The sequence below is a fragment of the Notolepis coatsorum genome (genome assembly GCF_963971535.1).
Source record: "Notolepis coatsorum genome assembly, chromosome: 16".
Taxonomy (NCBI): Eukaryota; Metazoa; Chordata; class Actinopteri; order Aulopiformes; family Paralepididae; genus Notolepis; species Notolepis coatsorum.
In genome coordinates this window covers 69,561,593-69,583,969 of record NC_140180.1, presented here as the reverse complement: position 1 = coordinate 69,583,969, position 22,377 = coordinate 69,561,593, and the positions used below count along the sequence as shown (strand labels likewise).

Here is a 22,377-nt window from a genome sequence, read left to right as displayed (position 1 = left end):
CTTTTATAGTGCCTTTATTTCACATGCTATCTACCCATTGTACTTACGTTTCTCTGGCGATGATTTTACTCCCAATGGCTGCTTGTACAGCGATCTCAAACATCTGCCTTGGTATAGAGTCTAGCAGACGCTCACACATGGCCTTTCCAGCACCGTACGCCCTATCCCTGGTAATAAACATATTATTTATCTTTTCAACAATTTGATATGACTTCCTGCGTGGCTATCCCACACTCGAGAGTAAAAAAAAACTACAAACTGGACAGTACATTATTATTTAAGCCCCAGTGTCCTCTCTGTACATTCAAATATAGATATTTTCTGTGTTAAGAGTTTTTTCTTAGGACTTACTCCATTCTAATTGTCCAAAATGAGACACATATGTTGTTCGTGGTACTATTTATAACAGTAATACTTTCTAAGAAGAACTAAGAACGAAGGGCAATTGGTTGGCAAGATAAAAAAACGAACATGAAATCACATTAGTAAGAATGAACATAGACACAAGTAAAACTGCAGCAATGAACCAGCAATGTCTTACAACCAAAGAGTTCTACGTATATTACAACTTAGCTTACAACACCTTGAAACCATAATTTTAAACCTACTTGTGTACTATTGTAGTGAGTTCCTCCACAGGTTGCCCATTTAGCAGAATATCCATCTTGATCAAGTTAGCAGCCTGATATCCTGCATTCTCATAATCAAAACTAAGGAGAAGAAAACAAACAGCAAGGAGAGTACTGAAGAGGTCTGGGTAATTATTATTTATATCAATCCATCTTTATTTAAACTCTCGGGTGACACATTGAGAATGTGTTTATCGTATATCTACTGTATGTTGTTGTATTGTGTTTTTCTATATTGTGAAGATACACAATACAGTTGTTGAACTACAAGTAAAATATTGTATAACATAAAAAAAAAATCTCTTAAAACTTTATTCATAAAACTGTAAGGGAAACCGTAAAATTTGAATTAAATACAATTTTTACATTAAAACTTTATTCATAAAACTGTAAAGGAAAACCATAACATTTTAATTCAATACAAATTGTACATGTACATTCAGGACTTTATAAGAACCTTGACAAACTTGGCACAATCCTATAATATTCAAATAACATGTATGACAATCCTTTCATATTCCACTGCTTCCTCTTACCTGGCATATCCAGAAGACATTGATTTGAGGAGGTCATAGAAGTCCACGACGATTTCATTCAAAGGAAAGAGGTACTTCATCATGACACGCTGATCATCAATGTACACCATGTTCTTCTGGATGCCTCTGCGGTTCTTTGGGAAGGAAAATGGTGTGTGATTGATTTGTTTATTTGTTTCCTTGATTATTGCTAGGGATGCACCAATACCGATACTGGATATCGGTCCCCGACACCAGTCTAAAATAGGAATATCGGTATTGCAGAACTTCTACTAAAGACGTATCGGATACCAAGAAACACATCTAACATGCCAGAAACCAAAGCAAAGTGACTTGATTTTCACATTAACTCTCTCTAATGGAGAACAATTATTATATCTCAATCATTATGTTCAATGACGATCCAAGTCTATACTGTTCTATACAAGTAATGGATTGGATTGGATTTACCAATAGTACTATAAATAATAATAATAGTAATATAAGTTATAGGTATCAAATTATGGAACTCTTTGCAGAATGATGTAAAGAGTTCTACTCATATTTCACTTCAAAAAGTTGTATGAAGAAAAGATAAATAGACAGTATAGCACAGTTTAGTATAGTATTGCAGTTTAGCATAACAGGATAATATAGCATAGCATTACAGTATAGGCTAGTAGGAGTATAGTAATATAGTATATAGCAGCTTAACATAGAATAATAATATATTAAAATATTGTATAATACTGTATACCAATATAATATAGTATAAATAGTATGATTTAGTTATAGTATAATACAATAAAAATAATACAATTATATAGTATAATAGTATAGTATATAGAAGTATAATATAGAATACATTATATAATAGAACAGTGTACTATAAATATATACCGGTAGATGTGTGTGTGTGTGTGTGTGTGTGTGTATAAATGAATGAACCTCAGTAAATATGCAATTTAACTGATAGATACACAAAATGTATTTATTAGGGATGTCCGATATTATCGGCCTACCGATATTATCGGCCGATATTGGCATAAAAATGTGATATCGGAAAATATCGGTATCGGTTTAAAAAAGAAAAAAGAAATTACATTTATTTAACTTTATTTACCCAGGCCAGCAAGTAAGAACAAATTATTATTTTATTTATCGCCAAAGTATGCATAATGTTGTGTTATTACACGACAAGAGATATGTAATGTTAATTACCTGAAATTATTAAGTTTTGGGGGGGGGCCCTGCATATATCGGTATCGGTTGATATCGGTATCGGAAATTAAGAGTTGGACAATATCGGTATCGGTAAAAAAGCCAATATCGAACATCCTAGTATTTATTTATGTTAATTTAATTGTGTTGATGTTTTCATTTCTGCAAAATAAGTATGTACATTTTGTTTGGTTTGGTAACATTGCACTATGAACAGTCTATCAGTGTACTGTATGTGTGTTGGGGCAGGTACAATAAGAGTTTTCTTCTTCCTGTTCCTTTCGGCCATGGCATTTAGTGGATCATATTAAGTGAACTATATGTACTGAAGACCACTGTTGGACTGTAACAATTCCATGTACGAATCAATAAAACATATGATGATGATGATGATGATGATGATAAATGTAATATAAGCATTTATAATAATGATACATGAGAATCTCTAATGTATTTGTAAACTAAAATCAATAGCTTTTATGAGTTTGGATAATATATTGTCAGCTGCTAGGCTAGCAATACATACCAACAGCATTGACAAATTAATTCCTTTTTTCAGTGATGTCAGTTGGCTTGTGGCAGCCAAGAGCTGACAGCAAGGATGCAGCAATTAACAGATTTCACAATCTTCCAATTACAAACGCCACTGATTTGTAACCATGCTGTAAACATTTTGGAAGCTACAGCAACAATATCTACAGTATTATATGGTATTTTTAGCCCTTTTTAGCTATGGACAGATGTACTTTTTGTTTTATTCCCCAGTAAATAAAGTTATTACTGGATAATAACCATAATTACATGATCATTCTCCAGACTATAATCATTGCATCAAAGTCACATACCGTTGTATCCCTAGTTGAGGTAATGAAAAAATTTGTCGACATTTCTATCTCTATGTTGAGATCATTGGCATTGCTATTGTCTTACATTCTTACCAAGCAGAGAGACATGATCTTGCCAGTGTAAGAGTCTGGAGCAAGAATGGTCCCTAAAACCATGGGCTCCAGGTACTCCGACACAACGGATCTGTCTGGGAACTGGGCTGGATTCACGATGGTGATCTCCTCCATGCCATGCTCCTAAAAGGAAGAACCTGTGTTATTGGAGAATGATATTTGAACTAGTTCAGAGGAAGGTTTCTAAAAGTCTTCCTGGCTTTAAAGAAAGACACCATGCCAACATTATGGGAAATGCACTTACCATCTTCTCCGGAGTCAGGCAAGAAGATAGATTCCTTTGTGCCAAGCTAGGCTAGCTTGCAGCTGGATTGATTCTACTGAAATTGTTATCCTCTTGTTTGACTCTGGAGAAGATGGTACAGTAAACGCATTTCCCATAATGTTGGTGTGTTCCTTTAAAGATTCAAACCACTTGAAATGGTCATAAAATATTGTAATCATCTCAATATGGGGGGGGGGGGGGGGAGGAGGTTGCTCACATCTATATCTAAACGCACAGATACTTATTTTTCACTGCCAATACCAACTCAGAGTCCTAAAGTGATGGTATCATCCGAATTAATGCATGATTAATTGGTCCATTACTTTTACTTAACAGTATTAGATAATCAGTTTGATGTTACCGTAAAAAGATTATGAGACACAGTATGATCCCATTCTTCTCCATTAGAGAGATCTAACATGCTTCATAACATAAGATGATATATATTTTGCACACTAATCATCGTTTACAATAATTTAAGTAATTAAATTCAACCAACTCAAAAGTAAAAAGTAATGGTAACCCGCATATTCCTCAATGTGCATGTGAAAACACTCCTCTGTGTCTACCAGGTGTTTCAAGTTTCAAGTTTCTTTAATAGTTGTCATACAGAAGTACAGAATACTTTTATACAAATGCTTCTTACTGTTACGCTCCAGAGACTGTGCAAGACAAGATAAGTATGAAATAAAATAACATAGTATAGCATGTAAATTAGAAGTAAAAAAAATGAGGTCACAGTGTTCAGTATAGACATATGTACAATGTTCGATGCAGAATAGACGTAACTGAGTTACCATATAATATACAATACTATGCAGTGTACTAATATACAATACTATATAGTGCAAGGCAGAAATGGGTGTTCTGTACCTTGATGAGCTTTTGGGAGGAGAGGACAGCCTTGTAGGGCACCGTGGGGGCGGTCATGATGACGAGGCGTTGTACTCTCTCGAGTCTCTGGTTAAACACCTCCATATGAAGCAGACCTAGGAACCCAAGTCTGGAGAGGAAGAGAGGAAAGAGAAAGAGAGAAAGAGAGAGAGGAGAGAGAGATCTGTATCTGTCTCGTCAACAATGTCTGTCAGATTAAATTCAGGCGATTCTTGAATCACCCGACTCGAATCATTATAGGAGCGGACAGGGATAGAGGGGGTTGGATCCAAGCAGGGGAGAGTGAGACAGATGACTACTGTTATGTCTAGGTAACCATTAGAGCCTGACACGGGAGTGGACTTTCACTCCCATCCCATCCTGTGATTCAATGAAAAAGATTCTCCCATCCCGATCCTGTTACAAAAACATAACAGGAAAAATGACTCCTGTATTTATTTATTTTTTAAAAGGGGGTATGTTCCGACTGAGACAAATAGGAATCTCTTTGATTCTGGCTACAATTTTGTTTAGAATCAAGAAAACATCACACATCGATCTCACAGGTAAGAATTTAGACCGTAACTATATATTAGAAATGAACCCTGTCCCGCCCACTCCCGTTGATTTGTATTCCCGTCCAGCTCACGTGATTGATCATGAAATTCACTCCCGTCCCGCAGGATTCCCGACCTTAATGTCAGGCTCTAGTAGCCGTGTGTGGTCCTGACCTCCATCCTGCTCCCAGGGCCAGGCTGCTGTCCTTCTGCACACTCACACTGGAGTCGTTCAGGGTCAGTCTGTCTATGGCGCTGCGGAGCGCGGTGTAGTCCGACTGGTCCATCGGAAACATTCCTAGACAAGAAGAAAAGAGAATGAATAAAAAAAATGTTTTACAAAGCGATCAGCCCTGTACTACAATCCTACGTGTACTTAACGCTGCAGTAGGCAATTAGCAAGAGTGAGTTTACTAAATAATAATAATTTAAAAAGCCTCTTTGATTGATTGAAAATTTTATTAACAGATTGCAGAATGGGTACAATACAGTACAGCTCAATACACACAATTGTTAAGGGGATGCAGACCAGAGAAATACTTTCGTCTTGTTTACATCAGGGTCCCCCATTTTCAATTCATCATAAATTTAATCTGATCGGCAGGTGGGACCCCAGGAACTCCACTTAGTCATTTCAATCCTTGCCTTTTTCCGACTAGATTTCTATAACTCATATTTCACGAATAACACTTAAAACCATTGGTAAACAAACGTAGTGCTGAAAATATACATGTTGACTGCTGTTTTGACAGGGTTAGGGTCTTTGCTACATTTGGAAAAAAAACGCAACATTAATTCATACATTCTGTAGAGATGGATTTATGGCGTGATGTCATTGTCGGTCCGGTACCGGAGCGCTCTGGCTTAAGAGGTTAAAGCTGCTGGTGCCTCTGGGAGTTTGTGGCAAGGTTTGTTGCTCGTGCATTGGCTTGAAAAGTGATGCGGAGCTTGCTCTATTTCTGCTGGGGAAGTAAACTCACTCTTGCTAATTTCTCAGAAGTTGCCTACTGCAGCTTTAATACATAATGCTGGCTGAGGGGGAGAAAGGCTGGACCCCATCAAAATCAACAGGTCTGCTGTGGAGAGAGTCGAGAGAGTCAGCAGCTTCAAGTTCCTCTGTGTTCACATCACTGAGGCCCTCACCTGGGACGAGCACACCGGCCAGGTGGTGAAGAAGGCACAGCAACGCCTCTTTCACCTGAGATGGCTGAAGAAATCCGGCATGGGACCCCAGATCCTACGGACCTTCTACAGAGTCAAAACCGAGTCAACCAATCACCGTCTGGTATAGAAACTGCTCTGCCCTCAACTGCAAAGCACTACAGAGTAGGGCTGGGTTCAAAAAAATCGATTTCCTGAATCGATCTTCATTTGAATTAGCGAATATCGATTCATATTATTTTTTTAATCCCCCAATTTAGTCGTTATGCCAATTCCCTTCCTGGTCCTTGCGCGCATTGCCCCACTGTCGGTCTGGGGCGGGTGTAGACCAGGGGTCTGCAATTAAGTTTGGCCTCGGGATAGGCATTTTCCATTGTTTCTCCCAGACCCAGCCCACGTGACCATTTCTAGCATTTCCATTGGCTATAGTGACAGACATAGATAATGATTGTGGAAATACAACAAATCTACGAAACCACTTACTCACCCAGGCCAGAGGTGACATGCAAAAGCCAATGTTCCAATAAAAAGTACCGTACTTTTCGCACTATAAGCCGCACCTGACTATAAGCCGCAGCAGCTAAATTGAATGATGTGTACATATATAAGCCGCACTGGACTATAAGCCGCAGGTGTTTTAATGTTTAATTACCATATGTAATTAGCATTGGGACACAATACTGTCGGACAAATAACAAGAATTAACTCATTTACAAGTTGTATTAAGTTTAGCAAATAAGGGAACAGATAAATAACATTTCAATGCAGTCAAAAAAGCTATATTTAGATTTTTAGATTTTTGGGTTTGGTCACGTCGAGTCACATATAAGCCGCACCGTTATATAAGCCGCAGGGTTGAAAAATGGGGGAAAAAGCCGCGGCTTATAGTCCGAAAAGTACGGTACATTCATGTAACTGCTTGAGTCAATTATTAATGTAAACATTGATATTTTTAACAATGCAACATGTTAGAGGGTTCCTTGAACCATTAAAATGTTATAGCATTGAATCGAATTTAATCGGAAATCGATTCGGGACCTTGCGATTCGGAATCTAATCGTTTTGGGAAATCAGTGGCGATACCCAGCCCTGCTACAGAGAGTCGTGCCAATAGCCCAGAACATCTGTGTGATTGGACTTCCTGATGGGCAGATCGCAGGTGGTGAGAGCAGGCAACTGCACCTCCTCATCCATCACTCTCAACATAGGGGCCCCCCAGGGCTGTGTCCTGAGTCGCCTCCTCTACTCCCTGTACACACATGACTGCATGGCACAGCGGAACAACAACACAATCATCAAATTTGCTGACGACACAGTAGTGGTGGGCCTGATCTCTGCAAACGACGAGAGGGCCTACCTGGAGGAGGTTAAGGTTCTAGCGGGATGGTGTCAAGAGAACTGCCTCTCCCTGAACATCAGCAAAACAAAGGAGATGATTGTGGACTTTAGGAGGTCGGGGGTCAGGGACTACAGCCCCTCCAGCATCGATGGGGCACCGGTTGAGAGAGTGAACAGTTTTAAGTACATCGGAGTCCACATATCCGAGGACTTGACATGGACCACACACATTGACAGTGTTATCAAGAAGGCATGACAACAACTCCTCTACTTCCTTAGGAGCTTAAGGAAGTTCAACGTGAGTCAGAAGATCCTCAAGAACTTCTACTCATGCACAATAGAGAGCATCCTGACTGGCAATATCACCTCCTGGTTTGGTAATAGCACTGCACAAGACCGCAGCAGACTACAGAGAGTGGCCCGTTCAGCCGAACGCACAATTGGAGGGGGGCTTCCCACTCTCCAAAGGCATTTACAACAAGCGGTACATGGGCAAGGCTAAGAGAATAATCAAAGACACCAGCCACCCAAACAACTGCCTCTTTGAACTTCTGCGGTCAGGCAAGCGATACCGGAGTCTCATGGCAAGCACAGAGAGACTCAGAAGGAGCTTCTATCCCCAGGCCATCAGGATGCTCAATGAACAATGATTGCTCAATGAACAAGGCGTGAACAATGAACAATCGTAACAACCATCGAATGCACTCACAGCACACACATCCACATGCACACACTCACTTTAAACAAACAACTCACTGCAGCACCCACTTTAGAACACCTAAACACACTTTATATTTATTGGCAAAGAATTTGCACTACAACCCATACCTCATTACACCTTACTGTAAACTGTACCTAAATTGTACCTCATCCCATTTCTGCATTGTACTGTATAGTATATAGCATATTGTAAAGTTACTTTTCTACTCTGCATTGTACATTGTATATATGTATATATTGAACACCTTTGTCTACATAATTGACTTCTATTTTATACTTACTATACTTTATACTTATCTATTTTTATCTAGCACAATCTCTGGAGCAAAACAGAAAGAAGCATTTTATATAAAATATTCTGTACTTCTGTATGACAACTAATAAAGAAACTTGAAACTTGAACTTGAGTAAGCTTCCCTCCATCCAGGATATATACAAGGGAAGGTGTGTCAGCAAAGCCTGCAGGATTATTAACTCACTGGAGGCCAAACCCGAGATAGTCAACTCGCCATGCTCTGGGCGCCAAACGCGAGAAATCCCGGGTTTTAATCCATATTTATTTTATTAGCGATATCCATTCATTTTTCATCCATCCAGCCTGACGTTATCATTGGGAATGGGTCTGAGCTCGCAAAGGGCAAATACCGCCGCCTATCGTCTCCCGGATGGTATTGCACATCATTGGATTGGAGTGGCTGGGACTGTGCAGCAAAAAAATTAGTCCGGTCCAGGTTTTACTTCTCGGGGATGCAGCTGGATACTATTGCATTGACTGTGGGGACTGGGAGCAGCGTGGATCTATGTGTTTTTGGATATAACGTTGGATAAATAAACGCAATCAATATTTGGAATGGCGATCAGGAATTGGATTAATCTTTTTGCATGACATCAGATGTGAGGTAAGGCCTTTATGTTACGAGTCTTGGGGTAATCAGATGTTCCTATCACCTCCATCGGAGCGTGTGTGTGTGTGTGTGTGTGTGTGTGTGTGTGTTGTTTAGTTCGCGCCGACCAAAGTACGGAGAACAGATTTTTCAGACCCCGCTGCTCTTCGTGCATAAGTACACATATAATAGCGATAATCTAGCGTTTATTTAAAAACGATCATAAATCAAGCGACAAATGGCACGCTTTCTTAGGAAATACATTTAAGCTCGATTTGCTGGGGTTTATTGAGATGAGACAGAACACTCTAGAAATATATTGATATTCATCACGGTATAAAAGGGAAATGTATGAAAAAATGATCTGTTTCGTGCATGTTGACTGGAAGCAACTCATTGACGACCACTGTGTTATTTAGATCTATTGCTATTATATTTTATATGTTTTAAGTACTCGCAAATAAGTCCTATTCTCCATTGGATACAGCGTTGGCCCAGAAGGGCATCAGTAGAGGGCGCTGTTGGCCCTGAATGAGTTAAGGACCCCAACCACCCCAACCACAACAGTTTCAGCTGGTGCCGTCTGGCAAACAGTACTGCAGTCTCAAGGCCTGGACCAGCAGACTTCGGGCCAATTTTTTCCCCAGGCAGTCGGACTCATTAACACTTTAAGTGCCGAAAACGTGTTTAGGCGTCTTTCCTAGCCATGCTAAAGTTGCCGAGGACGCCCTAAATTGTCTTTAATATCAATATTTCAAAAATCTGTGATCGAAATCATATTTTTCCTCCGCAGCCCTGAGACACAGTGCTGGCCTCCTCTCAACCTTCTAGCGGTTCAAGAGCGCCATCTGGTGGCCGATCGGCAGAAGCGCCAAACAGGAAGTCATGTGAATGAAGTGGTGATCACCCATATTACTTCCGGGCACTCTCTATAGCTCCCGCGACTCCATCTTGAAACACTGGATAATAGATCGCTCGCCCTAACTCAATAAACAACATGATTTGGACGTATATACTATTATACAACCTGGAAATAGATCCGGTATTTCGACATCCCATAATTGAAAACTGTCTTCTCCACGCTGATCGCCCAACGGCCCACGGAGACTGGGGTGAGTTTTAGCGTTTATTATTACCGTGTTCGATACTAACTGCTATGATGAACATTTGACCCACATTAGATGAATGGTATAACGTTGCCCACGGAATTATAAACGATCCCCCGCCCATTCGGTCATCATCAGATGATACGTAGAAACTCCTAGAAGCACGTCCATTTGAAATTTTTCATCTGGCACCGATCGCTATCAAACTGTATTTCATCATCAATATAATGCATTTGGGGCTATAAATCACGTTCTGGAGAAAGCTGCAGAAAGAGATGAAAACATACTTATACCATAGGTGTCAAACTCACGGCCCGCGGGCCAAATCCGGCCCGCCACGTCATTTGATGTGGCCCCCCAAGAGCTCAGGTAAAAAAAAAAAAAAAAAAAACATTTTTATTTTTTTTTTTACATTACTATTGGGTTAAAAAATAGCAGTGTTAAAATAATTGTGGGTTAATGCGTTAATAAAGCTTTAACTTTGACAGCCTTAGTTATTACACATTCTTACACATACATGTATGTTGAACATCTGAGGTAACAAAGGAAAAAAGCCAAAAGCACTTACTCCTCAGACATTCTTTGACAATTTTACAGCCCAAAATACAAAAAAGATCCAGGCGGAATAGGTAACAAAGGGTTGAAAAAATATTGTCTGAACTGTCAGATGCAAACTGGCTGTGTGACATAACCGAGCATCTCGCTCAATTGAATAAGAAGCTGTAGGGACGCAAACAAGTCCCACCCAAAACTTGACCAATATAGTTGTGAACTGAGACAACCCTTATTTTGTTATTTTTGAGTACAGTTACAGTTGTGTGTTCATGCAGACACATAATAGCAATTTCATTACGAATTGAAAATGGGGGACCCTGATGTAAACAAGTCGAAAGTCTTTCTCTGGTCTGCATCCCCTTAACAATTGTGTGTATTGAGCTGTACTGTACTGTACCCATTCTGCAATCTGTTAATTAAAGTTAATTAAACTATCTTCCATTAGTTGGATGTATGGCCTCTGCAAGGTTGTGTGCAGCCATTTGTTTTTGTAACATCTGCTACATCTGTCCCACGTGTTCTTTGCAGCTCACAGTTGTTAGTTCTGCCCCTCTTGACTGTGACAAAAAGGTTTTGAGCAAACTTAATGTCATAGCTTGTATTTGATGATATTCTTCTTTGTTATTTACTTTAATGGTTTGATCATTGATTGGTGGAGTAATATGGGGTTCTGATAAACTAAAATTATTTGTTAAAATATCATAAGCTAACATATATTTTTACATTTATGCAAATGAATATGCAATATGTATAACTTGAATAAGTAATAAATACAGAAACACCATGTTTAACAATATGTAAATGTGTAGCTACATTTATTTTACATTACATTAACATTTATACGGTCTTTGGCCCTTTGAGGGCAACCATAATGCTGATGTGGCCCTCTGTGAAAATGAGTTTGACACCCCTGCTTTAGACCATATTTTACTATGAATATGTGAATGAAAAAGTTTAACGTTGCTACACAATGAACAATACATATAGGACCTTGAATGGGCCCTAATAATGGCAATCTAGCAATAGAATTTAAAATGTTATAGCCCTGCAAAGAAGGGGAACTTCTCCATGTTAAATAGAGCTGGCAACGGATGGTATATCATGAATTTAGCCTTAGGCAATCAAAGTGTTAACAAACCTGTCTCTGCTACCGAATCACACACTGCTGATTTGCACACACTACACCCACAGTGTTTGTTAAAGGAGCAGAGAGCTACTTTATTTAACTGACACTTTGCACCCACCACACCCACACTGTGACTAGTACATTGTGATTATTGTATTGTAAATTCATGCTTTTTTATCATTGCTATGCTGCTCATTTCTTTATATGGTTTGAACTACTTCATGTCGATGCTGCTGCTAGGCCCATGGACAAAGAATGTCACTCCTCTATGCTGTAACAGAACAGGGATGTGACAACCAAGCTGATTCTGATTCTGCTTAAACCTAAGCACTGCTGAAATCATGGGCTGCAGTAAAAAAAATTAAAAAAAAATTAATACAAAATAAAACCACATGAATTATAAAAATGTCTATCTACAGTATGTAACAACCCAACTCACCAGCGAACACCATGGGTTTGGCAGGTTTGAACCCCGGTAGAGCTTCCACTGGATGCTGCTGATGGTAGAATGTGTCCCCAATCTGGGCTTCCTTCACATCCTTCATCCCTGCTACGATGTATCCCACTTGGCCTGCGTACCTACAAGTTACACAATTACAATTATAAAACATAATGGTCATGACTGTTTATATGGACATTAGGGGCTGGCATGTTTCCTAAAACATATAAAATAGGAATGCACCAATATGAAAGCTTTTGGCCAATACAATAGCCGATATTGACATTTCTGTCATGGCTGATAAACAATATTACAGATGTCGATATGATCTGTGTAAATAAAACAAATGTCTATGATAATCAAAGTTTGTACATACTACAACAATGTTAGCCCACAATCCTGTGCTGTGGCATTGTCACATGCAATTAACGTTAACCAAACAAACTTTCTGTGATACCGATCACAGAAAATAATTACAAAAATCACAGATAACGGCCGATATATTGCTCATCCCTAATATGAAACCATGGTCAGGAAAACTAGTTTCACACTTGTTTCAAAGTGTCATTGGCTTGTCTGACCTTTGTTGATAAGCTGCACAACGCTTGTACAAGAGAATTCTCACATTAAAACTCCAGCCTTTTAGAACAAGGCTATGTTAGTGGAAGAAAGGTCAATGAAATATGCTGTGTTTTGGCTGACATTGCTTTCTGATTTAAAAGTGAAAAAAGCAAAGGTGTTTGACCTAACAACAACGAACGTTATTTGTTGTTAACTTAGAAATAGAATGTCTTTATTGTCATTGTATTACTTACAACAACATTTAGGGAGCACAGCATGAGTGGAGCTTTCAAATATAAAACATATACTAGGACAGACTAGCAAAATACACTAGATACAATTTTTTTTTTTTAAAGGTAAAAAGATGTTGTAGAACTTGCATGTACAACTCACATGCACACATTTCACACAGATCCACAGCATTGGTTCACAGATTCACAGTTATCGATTGACACGTATGTATTTATTTCACTATGCAGCTGTGTCTGTGTCAGGTGGGTTGGTACTGGTAGAGCAGCAAAGAAAGAGAAACATTGTATCTAGTTTGGTTGGTAGTGCAGCAGAGAAAGAGAAACATTGTATCTAGTTTGGTTGGTAGAGCAGCAGAGAAAGCGAAACACTATATCTAATTTGGTTGGTAGAGCAGCACAGAAAGAGAAACATTGGACCTCATTCTCGAACAGTTACAAAAAGGTTTTCTTCTTAACTCCACTTACAAGTTCCTGGGACAATTCTGGCATTCCTGAATGGTTTCTTATCTGGGATTCATTCTTAGATAAGAACATGGTTTAAGAATGCGGAAAAGCAGTCGTAGATGGGCCAGATTTGTGTGCGCCCGTGTTCTTAAGGGCTACATTAGTGAGAAATCATTGGTGATTGCATTCACATCAGCAGTTCATAATTGTCAGTGGATAAATAAATGAATAAGCACTAAACTCAATCAGAAGTGTGTATATAGTGGAATATAATGGATACATCTGCTCTCAGCACATTCCATTCCTTTTATGCAGGCTATATATTTGCCATTTTGTTTATAGTCCATATACCGTCTTGTTCTCTATTGTTATTTTTTATTGTGGGTTTTATTTTTTACCTTGCTTAGTGTGCACATTGTAAGAGCCAGTGGAGAAACATTCTACTGCTCATCTCACTGGTATGATGTTGCATGTGACAAATTAAACCTTGAATTTACACATGGACTTGAACATCAATCATGTAAATTGAACCATGCCATCCAATAATCAAGTGATCAATTGTGCTATTTAAAAGGGCCATGTCTGCTCCCTATAGGACTACGGCACTCAATATGGTATCTACTGCTGCTGGAAGATATCGCTGATCGTGCGCCGAGTAGGGAGCGCCAGTACCGCGACCATGTGGACCTATTAGCAGAGAGCGATGAGTACCTAGTGGGACACTTCAGGCTACCAAGATCTGTCCTAATGTGCAATACTGTGCAATACCCTGAGCCAGCACTGTACTGAGGAGCCGGACCAGATGCTCAAACCCTGTGCCACCACATGTCCAGGTACTGTCCACCTTAAGATTTGTAGCCACTGGGCCATTCCAGAGGGAGCTAGGAGACAGGGTGGGCACATCGCAGCCATCCATCAGCCGCAGCCTCCAGCGAGTCGTGGATGGAATCATACAACTGGCCGCACAATACATCCAATTCCCCATATTACTGGACAACAACAGTCAAGAGAGGATTCCATGCCATTGCTGGTCTGCCCAACACGCACGTGCGCATCAAGGTACCCTACCCAGATGTGTTTCCATATCTCAACAGAAAGCAATACCACTCCATCAACATTCAAATCATCTGCGACGCCCAGAACCACCTGCTCAACAATGGTCTCCCGCTTCCCAGGAGGTGCACATGGACTCCTACATCTTATACAACGGCATGCAAATTTCTCGATTCTGATTGGCCATTCACACGTCTTTATTGGTAACAATCCACGGTCCTCGGCTCAGGACCCGCCCACAACCAAATCACATAACCCTCCCCGGCTCACTCCGGGAGAAAACAAGATCGCGGAGATCAAATGGTTATGTTGAAAGCACCATAACGACTAAATATGAAGCGATTCTGTCAAGGGGAATGTGTTAGTATTTTAAACAATGTTGGATGATGTAATTGATGGGTCTTGACTCAATCTAGAACAAAAGAAAAATCGCGGATTGATTGATAGATTAATTGATTGATTTAAATTTCTTCCTTCCTACTTTCCGACTGCAGCGTTCTCTCTCACACTGTCCGACGCTGGCGTACCCACAAACACACACATACACACACACACACACACACACACACACACACACATACACACACACACGCACACACACACTGTGACACACACACACACACACACACACACACACACGCACACACACACACACACACTCCTGTCTGCAACAGCGGGGGAGTCAGACTGAGAGAGAAGCAGCGCTGTTTTAAGTGAGCATGGTCTATTGAATTGATTGATTGGTTGATTGCTAATTTTATTACTGTACCCCTGGTTTCCAACTGGTTAAGTTTAGGCTAAAAGAAATAAATAAAAAAATAGGGCGAAGAAAACGTTTTTTTCCTATAGGGCAAAGAAAACGTTTTAATAAATTTTCAATCAATCATTCCAATAATACACAGTTGGATGTGTTAGTTGGTTGGATGCACTTCAAGCTGCTTCCACATGAGGCAACTTCTCTCAATCATTCCAATAATACACAGTTGGATGTGTTAGTTTGGTTGGATGCACTTCAAGCTGCTTCCACATGGAGTTGTGGGAACTACTTTTTCTGGCGGATGGTTTTTTCAATAAATCTTCGATTAATGTGTGTTTATTGTATAGAAATAAGGTTGGATGAATCTGGCAGTTGTATAAAAGCTTTACACCACGTGCAGTCGTGATTTGTGACCAATAAACCATGCCTAGGGGGGTCTAACGACCCTCGGCTGCGCCTCGGGCCTAACAACCACCCCTAGGCATGGTTTATTGGTCACAAACCACTCCTGCGTGTGATGTAATGCTTAAGTACAAAACAGCTCTGTGGATGTGCACCTTGAGCAAGGGGACGATGGAGATGCATGGCTAATTAGTAAGTATCTGTGTGTAATTAATCACAAGCAACAGTAGACTTCTGTTCTTCTAATGACTTGTTTTATGAGGAAAATCGTGGCTAAGTATGTGCTGCCCACTCCACTCACCAACCCCCAGACAGAGCAGGAGGTGGCCTACAATGAGAGTCACGCGTGCACTCGTTCCACCATCGAGCACGGCACCGGACTGCTGAAAAGACGCTGGATGTGTGGACGCAGCAGCTGGCACACTGGCGGGTGGGTGCCCATGATATTTTAGGTGGCCTTGTACCCGTGTTGACACTGCTAAACAAGATGTCACGCTTATGTTCTACTCCTTGCAACAGTTATGTCTGCGTTTACTGGCCGGTGCACCACCGGTGTTCACTTTCTGCTTTGACATGATTTTCTGTTTGATATCATGTAAAATAGCGACAGTGGCTCAGAAGGTAGAGCAGTCGTCTGGTAATCCGGAGGTTCCCGGTTCGATTCCCGGGCAGCGTGTTGAAGTGTCCATGAGCAAGACACTTAACCCCTAACTGCTCCCGATGAGCAGGTTGGCACCTTCCATGGTTGCCATGTGTGAGTGAATGGTAATAAATTGTAAAGCGCTATATAAATGCACCATTTTATTTAGTACTTACTTACCATTTTATTTACCATTTAAATAATGCTGTATAAATATTCATTATTATTATCTGTCTGTACATACCTGCATATATCCTATATATCTGTACATATCCCTTACCTACTTTTACTAGTTATGCTGCTGGCCAGTATGACTTACTACTATAGTGTCTTTATACCTGTATCACTGTACATACATTAATACTACAACTCTGTACATCTGATTAGCACTATTACTCGTATACCCAGTTTAATCACCTGTGCATTGTATATTACTATTGCACTTTACTGTTACATTACACTCTTATTCAACTTATTTTTGTTGTACCGTATTTGTGCTGTATAATGACAATACATTTTAATATAATCTCATTTTGATCAGTTGCAAATTGCTTTTGCGTTGCCTATGGATTCTGTGTTTGCATGCTCTTATAAGGAGCTGGTGGGGTCTTTATGTATGCAAATTCAGGTGTACGGGAATTACATTTAAGAATAAGTGCCATTCCTCATTCGGGGGAGCGCAGCGGAGAACACTTGGCTGTTTAAGAACACATTTCCACGCGTTCATGAATCTGGCGGGGATCTTTCTTAGAGTTGGTGTGACGTAGGTGGGTTGGTCATTACCATTATTATTGTATTTGTAACACCAAGTAAACATCAGGTTAGTATAGGTAAGTTGTTTTTGGTATTTGTCTGGTATTTGTGTATGGTGTGGTGTCACTGGGTAATAATTCCCTCTTGCGTTTCCCCCCTCCTCAGGTACCGCCCGCCCTTTCCTGTAGAGACTGCTGAGCGCCCAATGATGACTACAGCTGAGGGCAATCACTCATTAAGGGGCGGGTGGATAAAGCCTGAGAGCCTGCAACCACACGGGGCGTCTTTTGCCATTGTTGAGAATGGTCTCATTATTGGGTCAGCCTTGTTCCACTGTGGTGTGGAAGTGAGCATATGAAACATTTGGTAAATAGCCTGTGGCGTGTATATTGTGTTGCTGGGTGGTTTTCCAGGTTTGCCAACTAGACTAATATATCTTTTCTTGTGTTACTGGCTCCAGTATATTGCACAGGTCTTGGTACTCATCACTCGACGCAGTACTGGTTCTCACTCCTCAGTGCACGATCAGCAATATCTTCCAGCAGCAGTAGATATGCCATATTGTTTGTTTGTGTGTGTGTGTGTGTGTGTGTGTGTGTGTGTGTGTGTGTGTGTGTGTGTGTGTGTGTGTGTGTGTGTGTGTGTGTGTGTGTGTGTGTGTGTGTGTGTGTGTGTGTGTGTGTGTGTGTGTGTGTGTGTGTGTGTGTGTGTGTGTGTGTGTGTGTGTGTGTGTGTGTGGAACACATGATTGAGTACAAGGTCTCCCTCCTCACTCACCAGTGCGTACATGGTGGTGCCCCTGCCTATTTCAAGGAACTCCTCACCCCCCAGTCCTCCTCACGCTCCGGCACAGCCTACCTCCTCAAAGCCCCCAGGACTAAGCTGCACACCATGGGCGATCGAGCCTTCTGCTCTGCCACACCCAGACTATGGAATGCTCTCCCCATCCACCTGAGAGCACCACAATCTGTCGTGGCTTTTAAAAGGGGCCTAAAAACATTTCTTTTTAACAAAGCTTTTGCCTGAATTTTTCTTTTATTTGTTACTTCTATTCATTTTATTATTATTTTATTTTATTTTACTTTTATGTTCTTCCATTTCATTGGTTGTTTTATTCATTTGAATTGTTTTTATTCATTTTAATTGTTTTATTCATTTAACTTTTTGTCTATATCTCCTGTAGCACTCTGAGATTCTCGCGAATATAAAGTGCGGTACAAATTGAATCTATTATTATTATTATTATTGTATAGATTTATATGGAATTCGTTAAACTTATCCTTTGTGTCTGTTGTCATTTGTGTGGGTTCAACTTGTGAACAGTAAGATGAGCAGTGGAATGTTTCTCCACTGGCTCTTACGATGTGCACACTAAGCAATGTAAGAAAGAAATAAAACCAACAATAAAAAATAACAATAGAGAACAAGGCGGTATATGGAATATTAATACAGTCTATTCCACTATAGAGCTATAGCTCTATATCACATTTATGTATCTATTCACTGTCATTTGTAGTGTTTGTGTAGTGCTTTTATTTATTTTCAGACATCACAATGCCTCGTTGAGTCATGACTATAAATGTAAAACGTAATTGTTAATGATACAAATAGTCGTATTTATTATTATTATAATTATTAAATTCCGAGGATGTCTGTAGAATCGACGTGAACGCAATCACCAATGATTTCTCCCAAATTAATAATAATAATAATAACTTTATTTGTATAGCACTTTTCATACAGAGGTTGCAGTTCAAAGTGCTTCACAACAGTAAAAAATACAGGCATAAGCGAGCATAAAAAGATAGACAGGTAGCAAGGTATGGCAAATCACAGTGTTTCACACAAATTAAGCCCTTAAGAACATGGGCGCACACCAATCTGTCCTATTTACGACTGTCTTTCCTCGTTCATAAATCCTGTTTGTAGCTACGAATGAATAACCGTAAAGAAACAGTTCGATCATGCAAAAAAACGCCGGAGAGGTTCGTAAGTAGAGTTAGGAAGAAATTAGTTCGTAACTTTTTCGTAAGTCCGTTCGAGCACAAGGACCATTGTATCTAGTTTGGTTAGTAGTGCAACCGAGGAAGAGAAACACTGTATCTAGTTTGGTTGGTAGTGCAACAGAGGAAGAGAAACACTGTATCTAGTTTGGTTGGTAGTGCGGCAGAGGAAGAGAAACACTGTATCTAGTTTGGTTGGTAGTGCAACAGAGGAAGAGAAACACTGTATCTAGTTTGGTTGGTAGTGCAACAGAGGAAGAGAAACACTGCATCTAGTTTGGTTGGTAGTGCAACAGAGGAAGAGAAACACTGTATCTAGTTTGGTTGGTAGTGCAACAGAGGAAGAGAAACACTGTATCTAGTTTGGTTGGTAGTGCAACAGAGGAAGAGAAACACTGTATCTAGTTTGGTTGGTAGTGCAACAGAGGAAGAGAAACACTGTATCTAGTTTGGTTGGTAGTGCAACAGAGGAAGAGAAACACTGTATCTAGTTTGGTTGGTAGTGCAACAGAGGAAGAGAAACACTGTATCTAGTTTGGTTGGTAGTGCAACAGAGGAAGAGAAACACTGTATCTAGTTTGGTTGGTAGTGCGGCAGAGGAAGAGAAACACTGTATCTAGTTTGGTTGGTAGTGCGGCAGAGGAAGAGAAACACTGTATCTAGTTTGGTTGGTAGTGCGGCAGAGGAAGAGAAACACTGTATCTAGTTTGGTTGGTAGTGCGGCAGAGGAAGAGAAACACTGTATCTAGTTTGGTTGGTAGTGCAACAGAGGAAGAGAAACACTGTATCTAGTTTGGTTGGTAGTGCGGCAGAGGAAGAGAAACACTGTATCTAGTTTGGTTGGTAGTGCAACAGAGGAAGAGAAACACTGTATCTAGTTTGGTTGGTAGTGCAACAGAGGAAGAGAAACACTGTATCTAGTTTGGTTGGTAGTGCGGCAGAGGAAGAGAAACACTGTATCTAGTTTGGTTGGTAGTGCAACAGAGGAAGAGAAACACTGTATCTAGTTTGGTTGGTAGAGCAACAGAGAAAGAGAAAGAGATTTGCCGTCATTAAATTCCAAGCCCCTGATGAAAATAGAATGACATGGCTAGTCGCAACAGTGAACGCACCTCTTCTGGGACGAAGAGGAGAGGAGAGGAGGTGATGAAGGAGAAATGCCACTCACAGTGTGTCTGTCGGGTGCTCACCGGGCCGGAGGATGCCCAGCTCGTTGACGTCGTAGCTTTTCCCCAGGTACGCCGACGAGATCCTGTCTCCCTTCCTCACCTGGCCTCCGAACACAGCGATGTTAGCCACGACTCCTCGGTAGTGGTCAAAGTTGGAGTCAAAGACTAGGGCTTTAAACGAGTCGTTGATTTGCGCTGTGGGTCTGAGGGTTGAACATGTATTTCATGTGTTAATCACACTTGACTGTACAGGCTCACACACACACATGTGGTTTCTCTTCAACAGGTGCGTTGGAGATCATGTCCAAGAGAAGAGAGAGCTGATACTTACCTGATAAAGGTCTACGGACCGAATTTCAAATACGGTTTATTGCCAGATAAAGTGACAGCGTGTGGAAGCTCTCTCTTCTCTTCTATATGTTAATCACTAGTGAATCACTTGTGAGAACTGTATGAGTCAAACTTACGGTGGAATTCTGTTCACAACCTCTTGGAGAACTTGCTCGACATTTGTCCCAAGTTTAGCTGAAATCTAAGGACATTTAACAGAACTGTTAAATTGGGGAACATTAGAACCACTTTGTGTTTGTGTGTATGTGCGTGCATGCACTCCAACTCACCCTAATACATTCTTCACGGGGGATATCAAACACCTTTTCAATCTGTTTCTCTACCCTCTCCGGATCAGCGTTCTTCAAATCGATCTGAGTGAGGAAATGGCAAGGCTGGGATTACTTGCCGCTCGGGGGATTCGTCAATACGGCTGAAGATATCATGTATGAATCGGTAGACTGGAATGGTACCTTATTGATGACGGGGATAATCGCCAGCTGAGATTCAAAAGCCAGGTAGAAGTTAGCCACCGTCTGCGCCTGGATCCCCTGCACATGTCCAGAAACAACCACGTTACACAGCATTCCAACATGTGCTTCCATGGAAATTAAACGGATAGTTCGGATTTTTGGACATTAAGTGGTATGGAATACTTGCTAGTAGTGTAGCCCATTAGATTAGATTAGATTCAAATGTATTGTCATCGTACAGCACATGTACAGTACAGTGAAAATAAGTTGACATCTAACCAGAGTGCAAAGGTAACAAACAGTCAAGTGCAATAGCAATATACAATGTACAATGTGTTTAAATTGGAGTATAATAAATTAGTACTACTGAGTAACAATGCTAATCAGATGTATGCACAGTGTCATAGTATTATTATGTACAGTGATACAGGTATAAAGACACTATAGTAGTAAGTCACACTGGCCAGTGGTATAACTAGTAAGAGTAGGTAGGGATATATACAGATATACAGAATTATATGCAGGCATATTCAGACAGATGTGGATAAATACGGTAAATATAAATATATGTATACGATATATACAGCATTATTGTACATGCTATCATACAAAGTTATATGGGTTATATGCAAATTAGGGATTAGGGATGCAAATGAAAAGGATAGTTTATATTTTGGGATATAAAGTGGTATGGAATACTAGCTACTAGTGTAGTTAATGACATTAGCTAACTCATCGAGTCCTGTGGACAGAGTTCTGGCCCGCCGCTCCGTTCCAAGCGAACCAGGAAGTATCAGACGGGCAAAAATTGTGGTCACGAGACAACAACGTTTGAATCTACACCACGACGTGCAGGTTTTCCCATTTCCAACTGAAAACCAGGGGCCTCGAGCATTTCCTATGTTTCAGAGCGACACAATGTGTTGGAACTAGAGATGGGCGAGTAATGTTTCCCCAGATCTCTTACTCACATGAATTGCTTGAGTAGTGCTATTTTTAAAACACATATGAACCCTTTCACTACGACACTACAGAAGGTTAACCCTTTCACTACCACACTACAGACGGTTCTGTAGTGTGGTAGTGAAAGGGTTAACCTTCTGTAGTGTGATTGTGAAAGGGTTAATCATTTGCCGTGTGGCAGTGAAAGGGTTAACCTTCTGTATTGTCACAGTGAAAGGGTTAACCATTTG

General features: G+C 40.4%; 1 protein-coding gene across 1 annotated transcript in view; it reads right to left on the bottom strand.

The window, feature by feature from the left end:
* The window catches only part of guf1 (GTP binding elongation factor GUF1), a 34,494-nt gene that overhangs the window by 5,667 nt on the left and 6,450 nt on the right, over positions 1-22,377 (bottom strand). The window contains exons 5-15 of the mRNA XM_084331726.1: positions 21,185-21,262; positions 21,002-21,085; positions 20,849-20,913; positions 20,381-20,584; positions 12,349-12,488; positions 5,194-5,317; positions 4,463-4,592; positions 3,304-3,447; positions 1,166-1,299; positions 609-710; positions 48-167 (exon numbers count right to left, since the gene is read on the bottom strand). Coding sequence (XP_084187852.1) covers positions 48-167; positions 609-710; positions 1,166-1,299; positions 3,304-3,447; positions 4,463-4,592; positions 5,194-5,317; positions 12,349-12,488; positions 20,381-20,584; positions 20,849-20,913; positions 21,002-21,085; positions 21,185-21,262 — 1,325 coding nt within the window. The remainder of the gene's footprint in view (positions 1-47; positions 168-608; positions 711-1,165; positions 1,300-3,303; positions 3,448-4,462; positions 4,593-5,193; positions 5,318-12,348; positions 12,489-20,380; positions 20,585-20,848; positions 20,914-21,001; positions 21,086-21,184; positions 21,263-22,377) is intronic.